At 44.9% G+C, this 16,873-nt stretch overlaps 1 protein-coding gene across 7 annotated transcripts in view; it reads left to right on the forward strand.

Moving 5' to 3' along the window:
- DNAH2 (dynein axonemal heavy chain 2) overlaps positions 1-16,873 on the forward strand; it is a 108,394-nt gene that overhangs the window by 23,480 nt on the left and 68,041 nt on the right. For all 7 annotated transcript variants that reach the window (XM_061389569.1, XM_061389568.1, XM_061389567.1 and 4 more), the window contains exons 11-15: positions 1,814-2,019; positions 2,448-2,577; positions 2,864-3,046; positions 4,064-4,278; positions 16,005-16,151. In XM_061389569.1, the coding sequence (XP_061245553.1) occupies positions 1,814-2,019; positions 2,448-2,577; positions 2,864-3,046; positions 4,064-4,278; positions 16,005-16,151 (881 nt within the window). The remainder of the gene's footprint in view (positions 1-1,813; positions 2,020-2,447; positions 2,578-2,863; positions 3,047-4,063; positions 4,279-16,004; positions 16,152-16,873) is intronic.

The raw sequence follows: 16,873 nt of genomic DNA on the forward strand, positions 1-16,873 counted from the left end.
GTGTATATGAGGTTATTGATATTTCTGCTGGCAATCTTGATTCCAGCTTGTGCTCATCCAGGCCAGCATTTTACATGATGTACTCTGCATGTAAGTTAAATAAGCAGGGTGACAATATACAGCCTTGATGTACTCCTTTCCCTATTTGGAACCAGTCTGTTGTTCTATGTACAGTTCTAACTGTTGCTTCTTGACCTGCATACAGATTTCTCAGGAGGCAGGTAAGGTGATCTTGTATTCCCATCTCTTTAAGAATTTTCCACAGTTTGTTGCTTTGGCATAGTTAATAAAGCAGAAGTAGATGTTTTTCTGGAACTCTCTTGCTTTTTTGATGATCCAGTGGATGTTGGCAATTTGGTCTCTGGTTCCTCTGCCTTTTCTAAATCCAGCTTGAACATCTGGAAGTTCTCAGTTCATGTACTTTTGGAGCCTGACTTGGAGAATTTTGAGCATTACTTTGCTAGTGAGATGAGTGCAATTGTGCGGTAGTTTGAGCATTCTTTGGCATTGCCTTTCTTTGGGATTTGGAATGAAAACTGACCTTTTCCAGTCCTGTGGCCACTGCTGAGTTTTCCAAATTTGCTGGCATATCGAGTGCAGCACTTTCACAGCATCATCTTTTAGGATTTGAGATAGCTCAATTGGAATTCCATCACATCAACTAGCTTTGTTCATAGTGATACTTCCTAAGGCTCACTTGACTTCTCATTCCAGGATGCCTGGTCTAGGTGAGTGATCACACCATCATGGTTATCTGGGTTGTGAAGATCTTTTCTGTACAGTTCTTCTGTATATTCTTGCCACCTCTTCTTAATATCTTCTGCTTCTGTTAGGTCCCTACCATTTCTAGTCTTTATTGTGCCCATCTTTGCATGAAATGTTCCCTTGGTATCTCTAATTTTTCTTGAAGAGATCTCTAGTCTTTCCCATTCTATTGTTTTCCTCTATTTCTTTGCATTGATCACTGAGGAAGGCTTTCTTATCTCTCCTTGCTATTCTTTGGAACTCTGCATTCACAGGGGTATATTTTTCCTTTTCTCCTTTGTCTTTAGCTTCTCTTCTTTTCTCAACTATTTGTAAGGCCTCCTCAGACAACCATTTTGCCTTTTTGCATTTCTTGGGGATGGTTTTGATCCCTGCCTCCTGTACAATGTCACGGACCTCGGTCCATAGTTCTTCAGGTACTCTGTCTATCAGATCTAATCCCTTGAATCTGTCACTTCCACTGTATAATAATAAGGGATTTGATTTAGGTCATACCTGAATGGTCTAGTGGTTTTCCCTGCTTTCTTCAATTTAAGTCTGAATTTGGCAATAAGGAGTTCATGATCTGAGCCACAGTTAGCTCCCAGTCTTGTTTTTGCTGACAGTATAGAGCTTCTCCATCTTCAGCTGCAAAGAATACAATCAGTCTGATTTTGGTATTGACCATCTGGTGATGTCCATGTGTAGAGTCATCTCTTGTGTTGGAAGAGAGTGTTTTCTATGACCAGTGCATTCTGTTGGCAAAACTCTTATTAGCCTTTGCCCTGCTTCATTTTGTACTCCAAGGCCAAATTTTTTTTCATATTTCATTGTGCAGGTAAAATTCACCCCAGAAGCCCCTTGCATCTGGTGGATCCTCCTTAGTTTTTTAGCCATTTTAAGCTAAACCAGTAGGGACAGGGAAGCCTGGCCTGCTGCAGTCCATGGAGTCGTAAAGAGTGGGACATGACTTAGCAAGTGAACAACCACAACACAAGCTAAACCAAAGAACTTGGGACAGGAAGACTCAGACAGGAGGGCAGGAAGCCTCATGCTGACTTCTTTGCAGGTATGTGACTGTCAGTACCATTTTGCCCGCTGGGAAGATGGAAAGCAAGGTCCCCTCCCCTGCTTCTTCGGTGCCCAGGGGCCCCAGATAACACGGAACTTGCTGGAGATTGAGGACATCTTTCACAAAAACCTGCACGTGCTGCGAGCCGTCCGCGGGGGCATCCTGGATGTCAAGAACACCTCTTGGCATGAAGACTACAATAGGTGAGAGGGTCACAGACCACCCCCTCCATAGACAGGGAAGGGGGGCAGGGGAGACCAGAGCGGAGTGTGGGGGCAGCAGGTCAGAAATAGGGGGCGAGCAGGGGAAGCGCATGGTGGCTGCTCAGACGCAGGGTGCCACAGCCAGCCTTACTGGCCTTGGGTCCCGGTTCTGCCACAGACTAGTTAACATGACTCTGGACAGATTGCTCTACCAGCTTGGACCTCAGTTTCCTCATCTATAAAATCCGGTTAGCAATACAGCCTACCCCACTGAGTTGTTTTGAGGACTAAATGGATTCCTGTGTGTGAAGCACTCAGTGCTGATACTGAGGATGCCCTCCGTACATAAAACATCGGAGTCGCATTCAGGGGAGGTTCTTGGGGCCAGGCCACGTTGCGCACCCTTTGACACGCCTCTAACGGTGCAGGTTCCGGGCTGGAGTCAAGGACCTGGAGGTGATGACTCAGAACTTGATCACCTCGGCCTTCGAGTTAGTCCGTGACGTGGAGCATGGGGTGCTGCTGCTGGACACCTTCCATCGGCTCTCGGCCCGAGAGGTGGGACTGCCCACCAGCTTCCTTCCTCCACCCCTGGTTCGCTTGAGCTTTCTGTCACGTCCTCCTGGTCCTTCCAGATGCCATCCAACCTCCATTTGTGCTCTCGCCCATGTCCTAAACTGCCAGCGCTTCTTTTCTTCCTCTGTCTCTGCCCGCCCCCTCCCCCTGGTGTCCGGAGGGCTTGGGGGGAGGACTCCCATGGCAGGGGTTTAGCTTTCTTCCAGGATGGGGAGCTGCAGGGACCCCATATCCCTGGTCATGTCATTTACTTCCTCTTCTTCGTCAGGCCATCAAGCGAACATATGACAAGAAGGCCGTGGACCTCTACATGCTGTTCAATAGTGAGCTTGCACTCGTAAACCGTGAGCTGAACAAGAAGTGGCCCTACCTGGAGCCCTACATGGCTCAGTACTCAGGGCAGGCCCACTGGGTGCGCATCCTACGGCGTCGCATCGACAGAGTCATGAACGTAAGCCTGGCCTTTCCCAGAACTTGTTCTCGATGCCATGACAGAGTTTGCAGGCTGGGCCCCAGGCTGGTGGGTGGGAGCCCTGGGGGCCAGTCCAGAGCATCTCCCTGGAGAGGTTTCCTGACCTGAGACTAAGTGGATGCAAGGGGCATGTCAGAGGAACTGGCCTGTCCTGAGGAAGGGCTCATGCTTGTTTTTGACCATGTGTCTCTTAAATCCTTCACCTCCTGTAATTGACTTTCTTTTCCCAACTGTTTTCCTCAAGCTGAATGTCTGTGCTTCTCTTTCTTATTTTCTTTTATTATTGGAGTATGTTTGTTTCACAGTGTTGTGTTGGCTTCTACTGTACAGCAAAGTAAATCAGCTATGTGTATCCATATATCCCCTCCCTCTTGGACCTCCCTTCCACACCCGGCCCCCATTCTACCCCTCTAGGTCATCATAGCACACTGAGCTGAGCTCCCTGTGTTACACAGCAGATTCCCACTAGCTATCTATTTTACACACGGTAGCATATGTATGACAAGGTGTGCATGTGTACTTAGTCGCTTAGTTGTGTCCGAATCTTTGCGACCCTGTGGACTGTAGTCTCCCAGGCTCCTCTGTCCATGGGATCTTGCAGGCAAGAATACTTGAGTGGGTTGCCATTTCCTTCTCCAGGGGATCTCCCCCACCCAGGAATCGAATCCATGTCTCCTGGTCTCCTGCATCGGCAGGTGAATTCTTTACCACTGAGCCGCCTGGGAAGCCCGTATATGACAATGCTGCTCTCCGAGTTCCTCGCACCTTCCCCTTCCCTGTCTTCATTTAGACTATACCTCTTTCGCTGTGCCTGCTTCCTCTCACCTTTCCTTCTGGCTCTCCCTTCCCTCCCAGTAGTCAAAATCGACCTCCATGCTCTGCCTTACACATATAATCGGGGTGTGTGTGTCGGGGAGGGGAATAGGGCTCTCAGGGCGATGATAACACAGAGGAATGTGGCAGGTGGATCCCAGCATCCCTGGTTCTCCTCCACAGTGTCTTTCTAATGCTCATTTCCTGCCCCACATCGGGACCGGAGAGGAGAGTGTGCACACCTACCAGCAGATGGTTCAGGCCATTGATGAATTGGTGCGAAAAACCTTCCAAGACTGGACAGCTACACTGGACAAGGACTGCATTCGGCGGCTGGACACGCCATTGCTACGAATCAGCCAGGAGAAGGCGGGCATGCTGGACGTGAACTTTGACAAGTAGGAGACCCTCCCCGCCCCTCTCCCCCTCCGCTCGTCCTTTCTATGGTGCCTTTCCCTTCCCCAACCCTCCTGAAAATTTTAACTCCCGTCTCCTGGTTCCTCCTTTCCATTCCTCTGATTCTCTCTTACCCTGTAATATGTTTCCTCCCACTTCTTAGTCTTAAAAAAAACAGAACAAAACAAAAAACAACCGATTAAAAATAGAAAATCCGCTGTCACCTACTATACCAGTGATGTGGGTGTCCTGCCACTAGGTGGCCATGGTGGCTCAGCGAAATCATCCCAACCCTGAGCCACTGAGGGGGCTTTCCCGAGAGGCAGTGGGGCTCTCAGGTCGCACCCTCTCCTATAGTTGTAGAATCATGACATTCTCATATCACCAGGTTTTCAGTTTAACCAGTCTATTCATTAGTTATTCAAAAATACATAGTGAGTGCCTTCCGTGTGCTAAGAACCAAGATGGGCACAGGGGATGTGTCCAGTGACGATTCCTTGCCCCCTGTTGCTCTGTAAGTGAACTGTTACACCCTGGAGCCCTGCCTCCTTCCCAGATAAGATGCAGAAGAGAGAAATAAAAAGAGGAACTTGGTAAGGTGGCCTTCTACAGAGATGACAACCCTTCTGATGACAACATTTTCCTAATAGGAAGGAAATCACTTTCTTCTTGATAGGTTTGGGCTCCTTGTCATCAGCAAGCCCCTATAGTAAGAGTGGCTTCCCAGGCTTCTAGAACTGGCTTTAACTCATGGAATGTCCTTATTTGTTGGGGAAAATGCGGAAGGGGCTTCTCCAGAGAGGGCCTGTGTGGAGATGGACAGAGAGACTGAGTGTGTCTGTCCTGGGAGCCAAAAGCAACCTAACTGGGAGAAGATGACACATGATGTTTGAAGCAAAAGAACCAAGATGGGGAGACAGTGCTGAGTGTCTGGTCAGAGGGGTGAGGGGGAGGCAGTAGTGAGAAGGACAGAGATGAGAAGCCACATGGATCAGGAAGCAGGTGACAAGCAGGGTGTGAAGACTAGAGGGTAAGAGGTTTGAGATAGGCCTTTGACCAGGGAGGGGTGTTGAGATCTGCTTTGATAGGGCTCATGGTTTTTTGAGGTATGGCCAAGCAGGATCCTATAAAATGGCCTCATAAATCAACACTAAGATTTATTTTTAATATTTATTTATTTGGTTGCACTGGGTCTTAGTTGTGGTATGCAGCATGTAGGGATCTTTAATTGTGGGATTTAGTTCCCTGACCAGGGATTGAACCCGAGCCTCTTGCGTTGGGAGCATGAAGTTTCAATTACTGGATTGCCAGGGAAATCTCTTAAGTACTTTTTAATATGAATAGTAGCATACTGTTCACACTATGGAGAAGGCAATGGCACCCTACTCCAGTACTCTTGCCTGGAAAATCCCATGGACAGAGGAGCCTGATAGGCTGCAGTCCATGGGGTCGCTAAGAGTCAGACACAACTGAGCGACTTCACTTTCACTTTTCACTTTCATGTATTGGAGAAGGAAATGGCAACCCACTCCAGTGTTCTTGCCTGGAGAATCCCAGGGACGAGGGAGCCTGGTGGGCTGCCATCTCTGGGGTTGCACAGAGTCGGACACGACTGAAGCGACTTAGCAGCAGCAGCAGTTCACACTATTCTTTACATCTGAAGTGTTCTCAAAAGATTTATTTGATTTTTTTCTATTATAAAATTCTTGATCCTTTTAGAAAATTTGCAGAATGCAGAAAAGTAGAAGGAAGAACAAGATTCCCCCAAAGATAACCACTCTTAAAGATTTGGTTCATGTTCCCCCCATTTCATATGCTTCATATGGTTATTTTTCTTTAATTTTTAGAATCTTTTTTTTTTAATTTAAATTTATTTATTTTAATTGGAGGCTAATTACTTTACTTAAAAATGTATTTATTTGGCTGTGCCCGGTCTTAGGGTCTTAGCTGTGGAACGCTGGGTCTTTAGTTGCAGCATGTGGAATCTAGTTTCCTGACCAGGGGTGGAACCCAGCCCCCTTGTATTGGAAGTGAGGAGTCTTAGGCACTGGGCCACCAGGGAAGTCCCTCTTTTTTGACTTTTTAAATTAAAGAATTTAAATAACAGAAGTAGTGCATACTGACTGTAAAAGAAAAAAAAAAAAAGAGAGAGAGATTGATGTATAGAAGAATATAAAGGAAAAAGTGAAAATCCTTTACACAGCTCCACTCCCTAGAGGTAACCATGATTACCATGTAATCAAAAATACACACTGCACACATAAAACAGGATCCCATTATAAACAGCATTTCTTAACTTGCTTTTTTTGAGGTTAACAATATGTGTGGGAGATTTTCCATTCTGTGTGTACAGACTGCATAATTACTTTTCATGGTTTACAGCTTCCCATGCTTTGACTGTACCATAATTTAATCCATCAACCCTCTACTGGTAGACCTAGAAGTTGCATGGTTTCCACGAGGGTCCTGAACATTCTGTGCTGGGGGCTTTCACCTGGACTCCCTGAGTCTTGTTCCCTTCTCCCCACCGCGGTGTGTCCACCTGACGTTTGAGCTTAGCACCTGGCCACGTAGCCCCAATAAGCTTAGGAGACTGCTTTCTGTCTGCCGTGATCATCTCTTGTCAAGAGACACATTGGATATTTATCTCAAATACCGTTTGCACAATCTTTATGCAGTCTTTTTGGGCCAAATATTTGTGGCCTGGGTTTAGCAGAAACCCAAATAATGGCTAAAACACTTCTTCCAGAGAGAAGAGGTACCCCGATCCTTTGGCAATTGTTGTCTAGAGGGATCTGTTATAAGCTGCTTTACATTTTTGTGGCTTTAAGCTAAAACTACCTCAATCCAGTAAATAATGTATGGGGGAAAAAACAAAAAATCATGATCACAGGGAAGGATTTTGAAAAGTCTGGGCTCATTAAACCAGTAAAGACATCCAAGACAGTTTCAGCTTTTCTAAACCAATTGATTCCTCCAACGAGGAGCAGATAACTTTATCAAGTACTTTTTTGTGCTCATGATCTAGATAAGGTCTTGAAATAAGTGTGCTCTTCAAATGCCCTGATTGTCCTCAGAATTACCTGGCTCTCCCTCCGTTCTGGGAGACTTCCAGTCCCTAACAGCACTGATCTTATCTTACAAAGGATTTTGTTGTCCCACCTTCTATCCCAAATATTTGAACTCTGAAGTCCAAATTGGCTTTTACCACATTTTACAACCAGACCAGCCTTACAGATTGCACTTAACACAAACATATTCCAGATGGCGTCTGTACCCTGGCTGAAAAAAGTTGTGTTATCGCTGTGTAAGCCAACTCCTCTGTGTAGCAGGACTTCTCCAGGGCAGGACAAGGGACACTGGCATCTGACAGTGTTTTGCGACTGGGACTTCCTCTTCCTCCTTTTCTCTCTGGTCTGACAGCACTTTCTCCATCAGGTCAGTTCATTCTGGGCTGTCAGCACCAACCCCAGTCAGCCTACTTGCCCTGGCTCCATTGCCTGAGCACTTGTCCAAGGAAACAGAAAATATTTTACAAAAATAATTCCCCAGACTGATCTTTTAAAATTAAAATTTTTTTGACCATGCCATGACGAGGCATGTGGGATCTTAATTTCCCAACCAGGGATCCAACCCATGCCCCCTGCATTGGAAGTACAGTGGCTTAACCACTGGACCACCAGGGAAGTCCCAGACTGGTTTTGTTGTTTTTTTTTTTTTTTTTTAAGAAATGTTATGTATCAGGAAAATAAATTTGCATTCCAGAAACTTCTTGACAAATTTCTGGCTAAGCCTGAGCATCATTGTGAAAAAATGTCCTCATAGGGACACCTTCCTCATAGGGACACCTTCCTCAGCATCAGGAAGGTGTTTTTCAAATTCATCGTATTGACTGACAAGTTAAAATTTGATAATTTGGCTTAAAGTTATTTTGAAAAGTCTTGTCAAGCTGAGGAAATGAAGAAACAATTTAGTGCACTGTTGGATAGTATATGTATCCAAGCGGGCTTACCAAGATGTTGACAGAGTCAAATTCAAGGCCTCCAGCTTGAAGAACGTAAGAGAATATGATTCTGTTACTAGAAGTGTTCCCATACGTATTTACACCCCTCCACCATCCTGGTATAGCTATGATAGAATTTGTGGTTAAACTGACATTCAGTGTTTTTCTTAATATGACTCTGTTAGTATTGTTTACTGTGGAGCCAAATCATGTTCAGTTACTGCAGTTCTCTCCTTGCTTGTATGACACTTGTTCTTTTTGGAAATAACAATGACCTCACTGTTTTTGTTAGCACACTATTCACTATCATTAATTCTTCCAGACCAACCAATAAATTCCTTCAGATAATATTTTCCTTTGCTATCTGACTTATCACGTATGTTACCAATTTTGTGTTCTTAGCGCTATCCCTCCTGGAATTCCCTTGTCCTCTTTCTTCAGTCCAACTGGTTGGTTTTGAGGCCAGGTGTCACTGTGGGACTTCTCTGAGCCTCTTTTGTTATTTGATTCCCCCTTTCCTTTGTCTTCCTCTTTCTTGGTTTATCTCTTACTTTGATGGAGTCCGTTCTTTAGTAGCTTTCCATGCTACATGGGAGGTAAACTTTTTGAATTCTTACATGATTGACAACAACTGTTTTCTGCCTGACACCTGTTAGTCCTTCATGGGATTCTAGATTGAAAGCAGTTTTCCTTCATTTTGGCTCTCCTTTACATTGGAGGCTTTCCTTAACTGTCCAGTAATCTGCTGTTCATTCCTATTTGAGAGAGCCTTCTTCCCTTTGAAGAATTTTGACACAGTTTCAAAAATAACACATACTTCAGTGAAGATTGTCAAGGTGTGAAAAACAGCATTTCTTTGTCCACAGTCTCTTAAAGCACATATCACAAATAAGCGCTTGATAATAATTTCCTTCCTTGGTAGAGTCCTCTCCAATAAAGGTGGAAAACTTGCACTGTGATGTCATGTCCTATATTGCTACTTTAGTGCTTGCTTAGTAGAACAGACACAAAATATTCTGAAATTTTCACCTCAGTGTTCTTTTAAGATGACATCTTGGTGATATTCAGGATATAAAGCTTCATCAGAGTATCTTGAGATTATGGGGCTTTTTATCCTCTTTGATTAAAAAATGTAATTTCTTTTTCCAAAAAAAGAAGAAAACACACAGATTTACAAAGTCAAATGACTCTTACTCAAGATGTAAAAGTGTTTAAAATATTACATATTTTCTCCTGGCATTTTGTGATTTTTAGTCTTTACATTTGGTTCTTGGATCCATTTTCAGTTTATTTTGATTTAGGGAGAGAAGCACAGATGCAACTTGAGTTGGTTTTGTGTTTTTTTAAATATATCCCCAGATGGCTAGTCAGTTGACCCAATCTCATTTATTGAACTGCTATCTTTATAGTATAACAAATTCCCAAGTATGTCTGTGTCTATTTTGGGATTCACTATCCTGTTCTGATAGGTCTATTTATTCATATGTAGAGACCAAATTGTTTTTATTATTGTCCTCATTACTCTCCTTTTTAGATTTTTTTTCTTGGATATTTTAAATATTTATTTCTCATAAGTACATTGGAATCTCTTTGTTTAGTTCTCCAAATAGTCCTATTCCTATATTTGGCGAGGGGTGGGGTGGGGGTGGGGTGGGGGGACAAGATTGGGTTAAATTTATAGGTTAACTTAAGAAGAATGAACATCTTTAAGATTTGAGTTTTTTCTATCCAAGAATAGCATTTCTTTCTTTCAATTTATTTAAGTCCTGTTCTTTTGTTCATAGATATTTTTCATACATATTAACCGACTAACAAGAAATGTGATAATATATATTAACATCTTTTGGTGATCTCTTAATTTTTGTTGTTTTAATTATCATTGGTTTCTTTTTCTCCATGATAATATTGAACTGGTTATAGTTTTTATATTGGAAAACTTTGATTTTAATAAGTTAATTTTGTACCCAGTCCCTTTTACAACTAATTCTCTTGTTTAAAATAGTTTTTTCCTTTTTAAAAATTTGCTTATTAATTTTATTTTTGTCTGCACTAGGTCTTTTGTTGCTTTCTCTAATTGAAGCAAGCGGGGGTACTCTTTGTTGTGTTGTGTGGGCTTCTCTTCCAAGGCCGGGGATCAAATCCACGTCCCCTGCATTGGCAAACAGATTCCTATCCACTGTGCTACCAGGAAGGTCCAGTTTTTCCCTTTTAAAACATTTTTTTAATTATGAAAGATCATATCATACATATAGAAAATTACTTAAAAACCTACATGTTCAATGTAATCTATAGGTATAAAATAAACACCCTTGCTACTGTCACCTAGGTCAAGGAAAGAATGTGGCCAGCAGTCCAGAAGCCCTCCTACTTATATTTTTCAGTTGAACTATCTGTCAACACTTACAATTCAGGAGACTTTATATAAAAATTCACTTTCTGGCCTCTCTTGAAATCACACCGAGCCCATATCCCATTTGGCAGCAAATGCCTGGAACCCTGGAGCAGTGACTCTTGTAGATGGACCTCTCGCTCTTTCACCCAACTTTAGGCCAAAACTCAGTTGCAGTTTATCGTTGCATTAGAGCTGTGCTTGCCTTGGAGTAAGTGGAATTCCTGAACTTTGCTTTTGATGATGAAATCCAAAGGAGCTGGTGCTTGGTTGGATATTGGAAGGTCGAGGTGAGGGACGACACGGGTTCTGGCCCAGACAGTGGGGCAGGGCCATTTCTGCACGGATGCAGGTGTCCTCGGCTGAGAGAGGCAGCTGAAGCCGCACAGTAGGTAAGGTCACCCAGGGCTAGTGTGCTGGGTGTGCGTGACCTCGAGGGGCTGGCGTGCCAGGGAGCTGTGGGGGAGGTGGATGCTTCGCTGAGTCTCCAGAGTCAGCTGGATGAGATTTCCAAGGGACCCTGGAGAGAAAAGGCTGCTTGTCCTGACGTGTGGAGCTGACAAGAGAAGCACCGAGGTTCAGAAGCCAGGGAGGAAGGCAGAGAGGAGGCCACCAGATGTGGAGACTTAGAGGGGAGGGGGAGGCCAAGGAGGTTCTCAGAGTGTAGCTACAAGAAGTCCTGTGAGGAATCCTGGGCAAGCTAGACGGAAGCAGATTTAGGGACTTCCCTGATGGTCCAGTGGCTAACACTCCATCCATGCTCCCAATGCAGGGGGCCCAGGTTCAACCCCTGGTCAGGGAACCAGATGCCACATGCTGCAACTAAGAGTTTGCATGCGGCAACTGAAGATCCTGTGTGCCACGACTAAGACCTGGTGCAGCCAAATAAATAAATAATTTAAAAAATCTTTTAAAAACGCAGACTTAGAGGGGAGGGTGGGAGGCAGCTCTTGGGACTGAGGAACGAGAGGAAAAGAAAGGAAGGGAATTCAGGAGGCCGATTTTTCACAGAAGGCAGGCTGTGAAGGGGGCAAGCAGTGTGGTGCCAGGATGTGGAGTCGAGGGTAGGTGGTGTTTTGATTTTGTTTTAAGATTGTAGAAACTTGGCTTATTTAAATGTTGATGGGAAGGAACGAGTAGGGTGGGAGTGTAGGCAAGCTGGAAAAGATGGTGTCTGAGGATGCAAAGGGAAGCTGGATTGGAAGGACTTGACCTTGGATGCAAGGAGGGCCTCTTCTGTAGTAAACAGAAGAAATCATAGGTATGGGGTCAGTTACGTTTATAAGTTTTAGAGCAGGAAGCATGTGGAGTTCTCTCCTGGTGGCTTTTGTATTTCTTTGAGGGAAGAGGTGGGGCTTTCTGTGGAGAGCGAGAGGAGCAGACCAGGTTTGAGAAAGCAGAGGATTTGCAAACAGTCCCTGTGAGAACAGGAAGGACAGGAGATTGGGGAAACCCCAGGGGTGCAGCCTTAGAGGCCAGCTGGGACCAGAGATCTTGGACGTGCAGACTGCTAATCTGTGTAGTTGTGTGATCTTCTCCAGCTTTGCTTGGCCACCTTCACATGGCCTCAGCAGAGAAGAGAGTGGACAGAGCCGGGGATGGGGTTTGGTCAGGTGGCTTAGACTAAAGAAGGAGGCGAACAGAGCCAGGGATGGGGTTTGGTCAGGTGGCTTAGCCTAAAGAAGGAGGCGAAAGACAGAACTGGTGAGAGAGCAGCGGAAGCGGGCAGAGTCCTTGGAGGAGGGGATGGAGGTGGAAGGGGACAAACAGGCAAGAGGAAAGGCCAGGGGTCAGTGACCTGAACGTCCCCATGGGATCAAAGGTCGACTGGGAGGACTTGAGTGCAGGTACTGGGATGGGCGAGGAAGCTGAGCTGGGGAGGGACCATCTGCTTGGAGACTGACTGTAAAGGTGGCGGGACATGAGTTCCAGGGCGTGGCCTCTGAGTGGGGAGGAGAAGGTCAGGTCACTGGGTGTGAGGTGGCAAAGGACACTTAGGACAAGGGCCACAGACACAATTAAAAAATTTTTGGCATTACTTGTCATAAAGGAGAAAGAAACAAGTTAAATGAATTTTAATTTTCAATCCGGTATTCCCCAGATATTACCTTGCCAATATGTAATCAATGTAAAGAATTGTACACAGTTTTATATTCACTTTTTCATGCAACATCCTCTTTGCCTTTCATCTTTATGTCTCTATTTTATGAGGGGTCTCTGTCATTTATCTTGTATCTTTTTTTTTCTGCTTTATTTTTAACTTCCAAGAGCTCTCTTTGTGTCCCTTTTATAGCATCTTGTTTCTGTCTCACGGACGCTCTTTGTTTCTTATCTCTCTCTCAGGATGCTCGCTGTGATTCTGTTTTTTCTTTCGGGGGTGGGCCACCTTTCTGCATCTCCATCCCCTCTCCTTCCCTTCTGGTTGCTTTTTTCTGTTTAAGGAAAGATAGACCCATTTGAATTTGGAGTTCCAAAGAATAGCAAGGAAAGATAAGAAAGGCTTCCTCAGTGATCAATGCAAAGAAATAGAGAAAAACAATAGAATGGGAAAGACTAGAGATCTCTTCAAGAAAATTAGACATACCAAGGGAACATTTCATGCAAAGATGGGCACAATAAAGGACAGAAATGGTATGGACCGAATAGAAGCAGAAGCTATTAAGAAGAGGTGACAAGAATACACAGAAGAACTATACAAAAAAGATCTTTACAATCCAGATAATCATCATGGTATTATCACTCACCTAGAGCCAGAATCCTGGAATGCAAAGTCAAGTGAGCCTTAGGAAGCATCACTACAAACAAAGCTAGTGGAGGTGATGGAATTCCAGTTGAGCTATTTCAAATCCTGAAAGATGATGCTGTGAAAGTGCTGCACTCAATATGTCAGCAAATTTGGAAAACTCAGCAGTGGCCACAGGACTGGGAAAGGTCAGTTTTCATTCCAATCCCAAAGAAAGGCAATGCCAAAGAATGCTCAAATTACCGCACCATTGCACTCATCTCACACACTAGTAAAATAATGCTCAAAATTCTCCAAGCCAGCCTTCAACAGTACGTGAACTGTGAATTTCCAGATATTCAAGCTGGTTTTAGAAAAGGCAGAGGAACCAGAGATCAAATTGCCAATATCTGCTGGATCATGGAAAAAGCAAGAGAGTTCCAGAAAAACATCTATTTCTGCTTTATTGACTATGCCAAAGCCTTTGACTGTGTGGATCACAACAAACTGTGGAAAATTCTTAAAGAGTTGGGAATACCACCTGACCTGCCTCTTGAGAAATCTATATGCAGGTCAGGAAGTAACAGTTAGAACTGTACATGGAACAACAGACTGGTTCCAAATAGGGAAAGGAGTACATCAAGGTTGTATATTGTCACCCTGCTTATTTAACTTATATGCAGAGTACATCATGAGAAGCGCTGGGCTGGATGAAGCACAAGCTGGAATCAAGATTGCCGGGAGAAATACCAACACAAATATGCAGATGACACCACCCTTCTGGCAGAAAGCAAAGAAAGAACTAAAGAGCCTCTTGATGAAAGTGAAAGAGGAGAGTGAAAAAGTTGGGTTTAAACTCAACATTCAGAAAACTAAGATCATGGCATCTGGTTCCATCACTTCATGGCAAATAGATGGGGAAACAATGGAAACAGTGACAGACTTTATTTTTTGGGGCTCCAAAATGGTAAGCCCAAAAAATGGTGACTGCAGCCATGAAATTAAAAGACGCTTACTCCTTGGAAGAAAAGTTATGACCAACCTAGACAGCTTATTAAAAAGCAGAGACATTACTTTGCTAACAAAGGTCCATCTAGTCAAGGCTATGGTTTTTCCAGTAGTCATGTGTGGCTGTGAGAGTTGGACTATAAAGAAAGCTGAGTGCCAAAGAATTGATGCTTTTGAACTGTGGTGTTGGAGAAGACTCTTGAGAGTCCCTTGGACTGCAAGATCCAACCAGTCAGTCCTAAAGGAGATCAGTCCTGAGTCTTCATTGGCAGGACTGATGTTGAAGCTGAAACTCCAATACTTCGGCCACCTAATGTGAAGAACTGACTCATTGGAAAAGACCCTGATGCTGGGAAAGATTGAAGGTGGGAGAAGAAGGGGATGACAGAGGATGAGATGGTTGGATGACATCACCGACTCAACGGACATGAGTTTGAGTAAACTCCGGGAGTTGGTGATGGACAGGGAGGCCTGGCGTGTTGCGGTCCATGGGGTTGCAAAGAGTTGGACACGACTGAGCAACTGAACTGAACTGACTCCCACCTTTTATGCAAGGAGAGGCAGAGACCAGTGTTCTGCGACCCTTGGTTGTCTGATTGTATTTCAGGGACCGGGGCTGGAAAGCTGATTGGCAGCTCTGCTGAGCAGGAAGGGGGGGCTTCTCAACTGCAGGCCTGTCTGGATGGGCTGTTTCCTGGCAACTCCAGAGGTCATCACCCTCGGCACATTTCCATTTAGGCTGGTCTGAGGTCATAGAAAACCATCTCTCAAACTCTTTTCCGGAGGATATAGGTCCTGGTGCCAGAGACTGGTGTCTGGGTGGGAAGGGGAAGTGGGGGTCTTAACATTCATGTGTACGTGGTGACTCACCGCCCTGCTTTCAGTGGGTTACTCTCTCCTACAACTGGGCCTGGGGTCCCCAGTCCAGGGACCCTCTGTTTGTCTCTGCACTGCTTCCCCAGACAAGAAGCCTTCAGTCTTAGGCTGGGGCGAGGAGGGGCAGCTTGCTTAACTCCGCAGAGTAGGGCCGCTTCCTAAACTTTCAGCTATTCTGCTTGTTTTAGTCCCACCATCACGCCTTTCCCGGAGATCCTTGGAGCTACGGACCCCCCGAGCCTTGGGAGGGGGTTCTTAGCCATCTCCGCCACCAGCTGAGGACTCTTCTTCTGCTCCTTATCCATCTGCTCTTCCACTTTTCAAATGTTTTCAGTTACTATCTCCTTGTATTTGTGGGTTTATGCCTTAAACAAATGAAACATTCTTTACTGTTGTTTTAGTGGTTTGGGGAGAGGAGCAAAAGTCAGTGGGTCCGGTTGCCTTCTTTACCCGGAGGTTCTGCTTCATTTATTTTATCTATTTACTTAGCAGCGCTGGGTCTTAGTTGCAGCATGTGGCATCCAGTTCCCTGACCAGGGATTGAACCCAGGCCCCCTGCATGGGGAGTGCAGAGTCTTAGTCACTGGACCACCAAAGAAACCCCTCTGCTTCACTTCTTACTTTTAAATGTCTCCATGCTCCCCAACTCCATACCTCTCGAACTGGTGTTGGTTCTGGCTTGCGCCCTTGCACAGCCACCTCAGAGGCTCTGCCTGTGTTTCTCCGCAAGGACCCTGTCGATCCTCTTTGTGGAGATCGACTACTGGGAGCGGTTACTGTTCGAGACACCGCATTACGTGGTGAATGTGGCTGAACGTGCCGAGGACCTGCGCATTCTTCAAGAAAACCTGCTGCTCGTCGCTCGGGACTATAACAGGTGGGGCCCACTCCTCACTGAAGCCCTCCTGCATGCCACTTCCTGCCCTCTCTTTGTCTTTTATCTGCCCCATGATATTGTCCATTTCCTACAGTACACATCCTTCATATTTTGTCCATCTCAAAAAAAAAAAAAAAAAGGTTTCCTGTTCTCTCTCATGTGGCCCTACAATTATTCCTGTCCCTTGTCTTCTATCTTTAGAGTACAGAGAAAAACAACAGGTCCCCTCCCACCCCATCAGGCACTTGGACCATGTATACTGTTGGCCTGAGTCACTTCTTTGGGAAGGAAGTTGATGGCATTAGGTTTATGGGCCCATATCAACATAAGGTTGTTTGAACCAAGATGGCCCTCCTCTTAATCCCATTAGCACTCATCTCTGAAGTGAGGCTTTGCTTGAAATTGGGTACCTTTCTCAGGCCATTTCAAGTGCAAAGAGATGGGACCAGCAGTCTTGTTTAGGTGTCTAGAACTGTGCTGTCCAATACAGTAGCCACTAGATGCATGTGGTTTTTTTCTATTTAAGTTAATTGAAATTAAATAAAAGTTTAAAATTCAGTTACTCATTTGCACAGGCCACAGTTCAAGTGCCCCACAGCCACATGTGGCTAGTGGCTGCCATACTGGGCAGCACAAATGTCAAAACATTTCCACCATCACAGAAAGTTGTATTGGAAAGTCCTTGCCTAGAATCATGAACTTTCAGATTTTCCACCAAGTGT

The sequence above is a fragment of the Bos javanicus genome, chromosome 19 (assembly GCF_032452875.1).
Source record: "Bos javanicus breed banteng chromosome 19, ARS-OSU_banteng_1.0, whole genome shotgun sequence".
NCBI classification, from domain to species: Eukaryota; Metazoa; Chordata; class Mammalia; order Artiodactyla; family Bovidae; genus Bos; species Bos javanicus.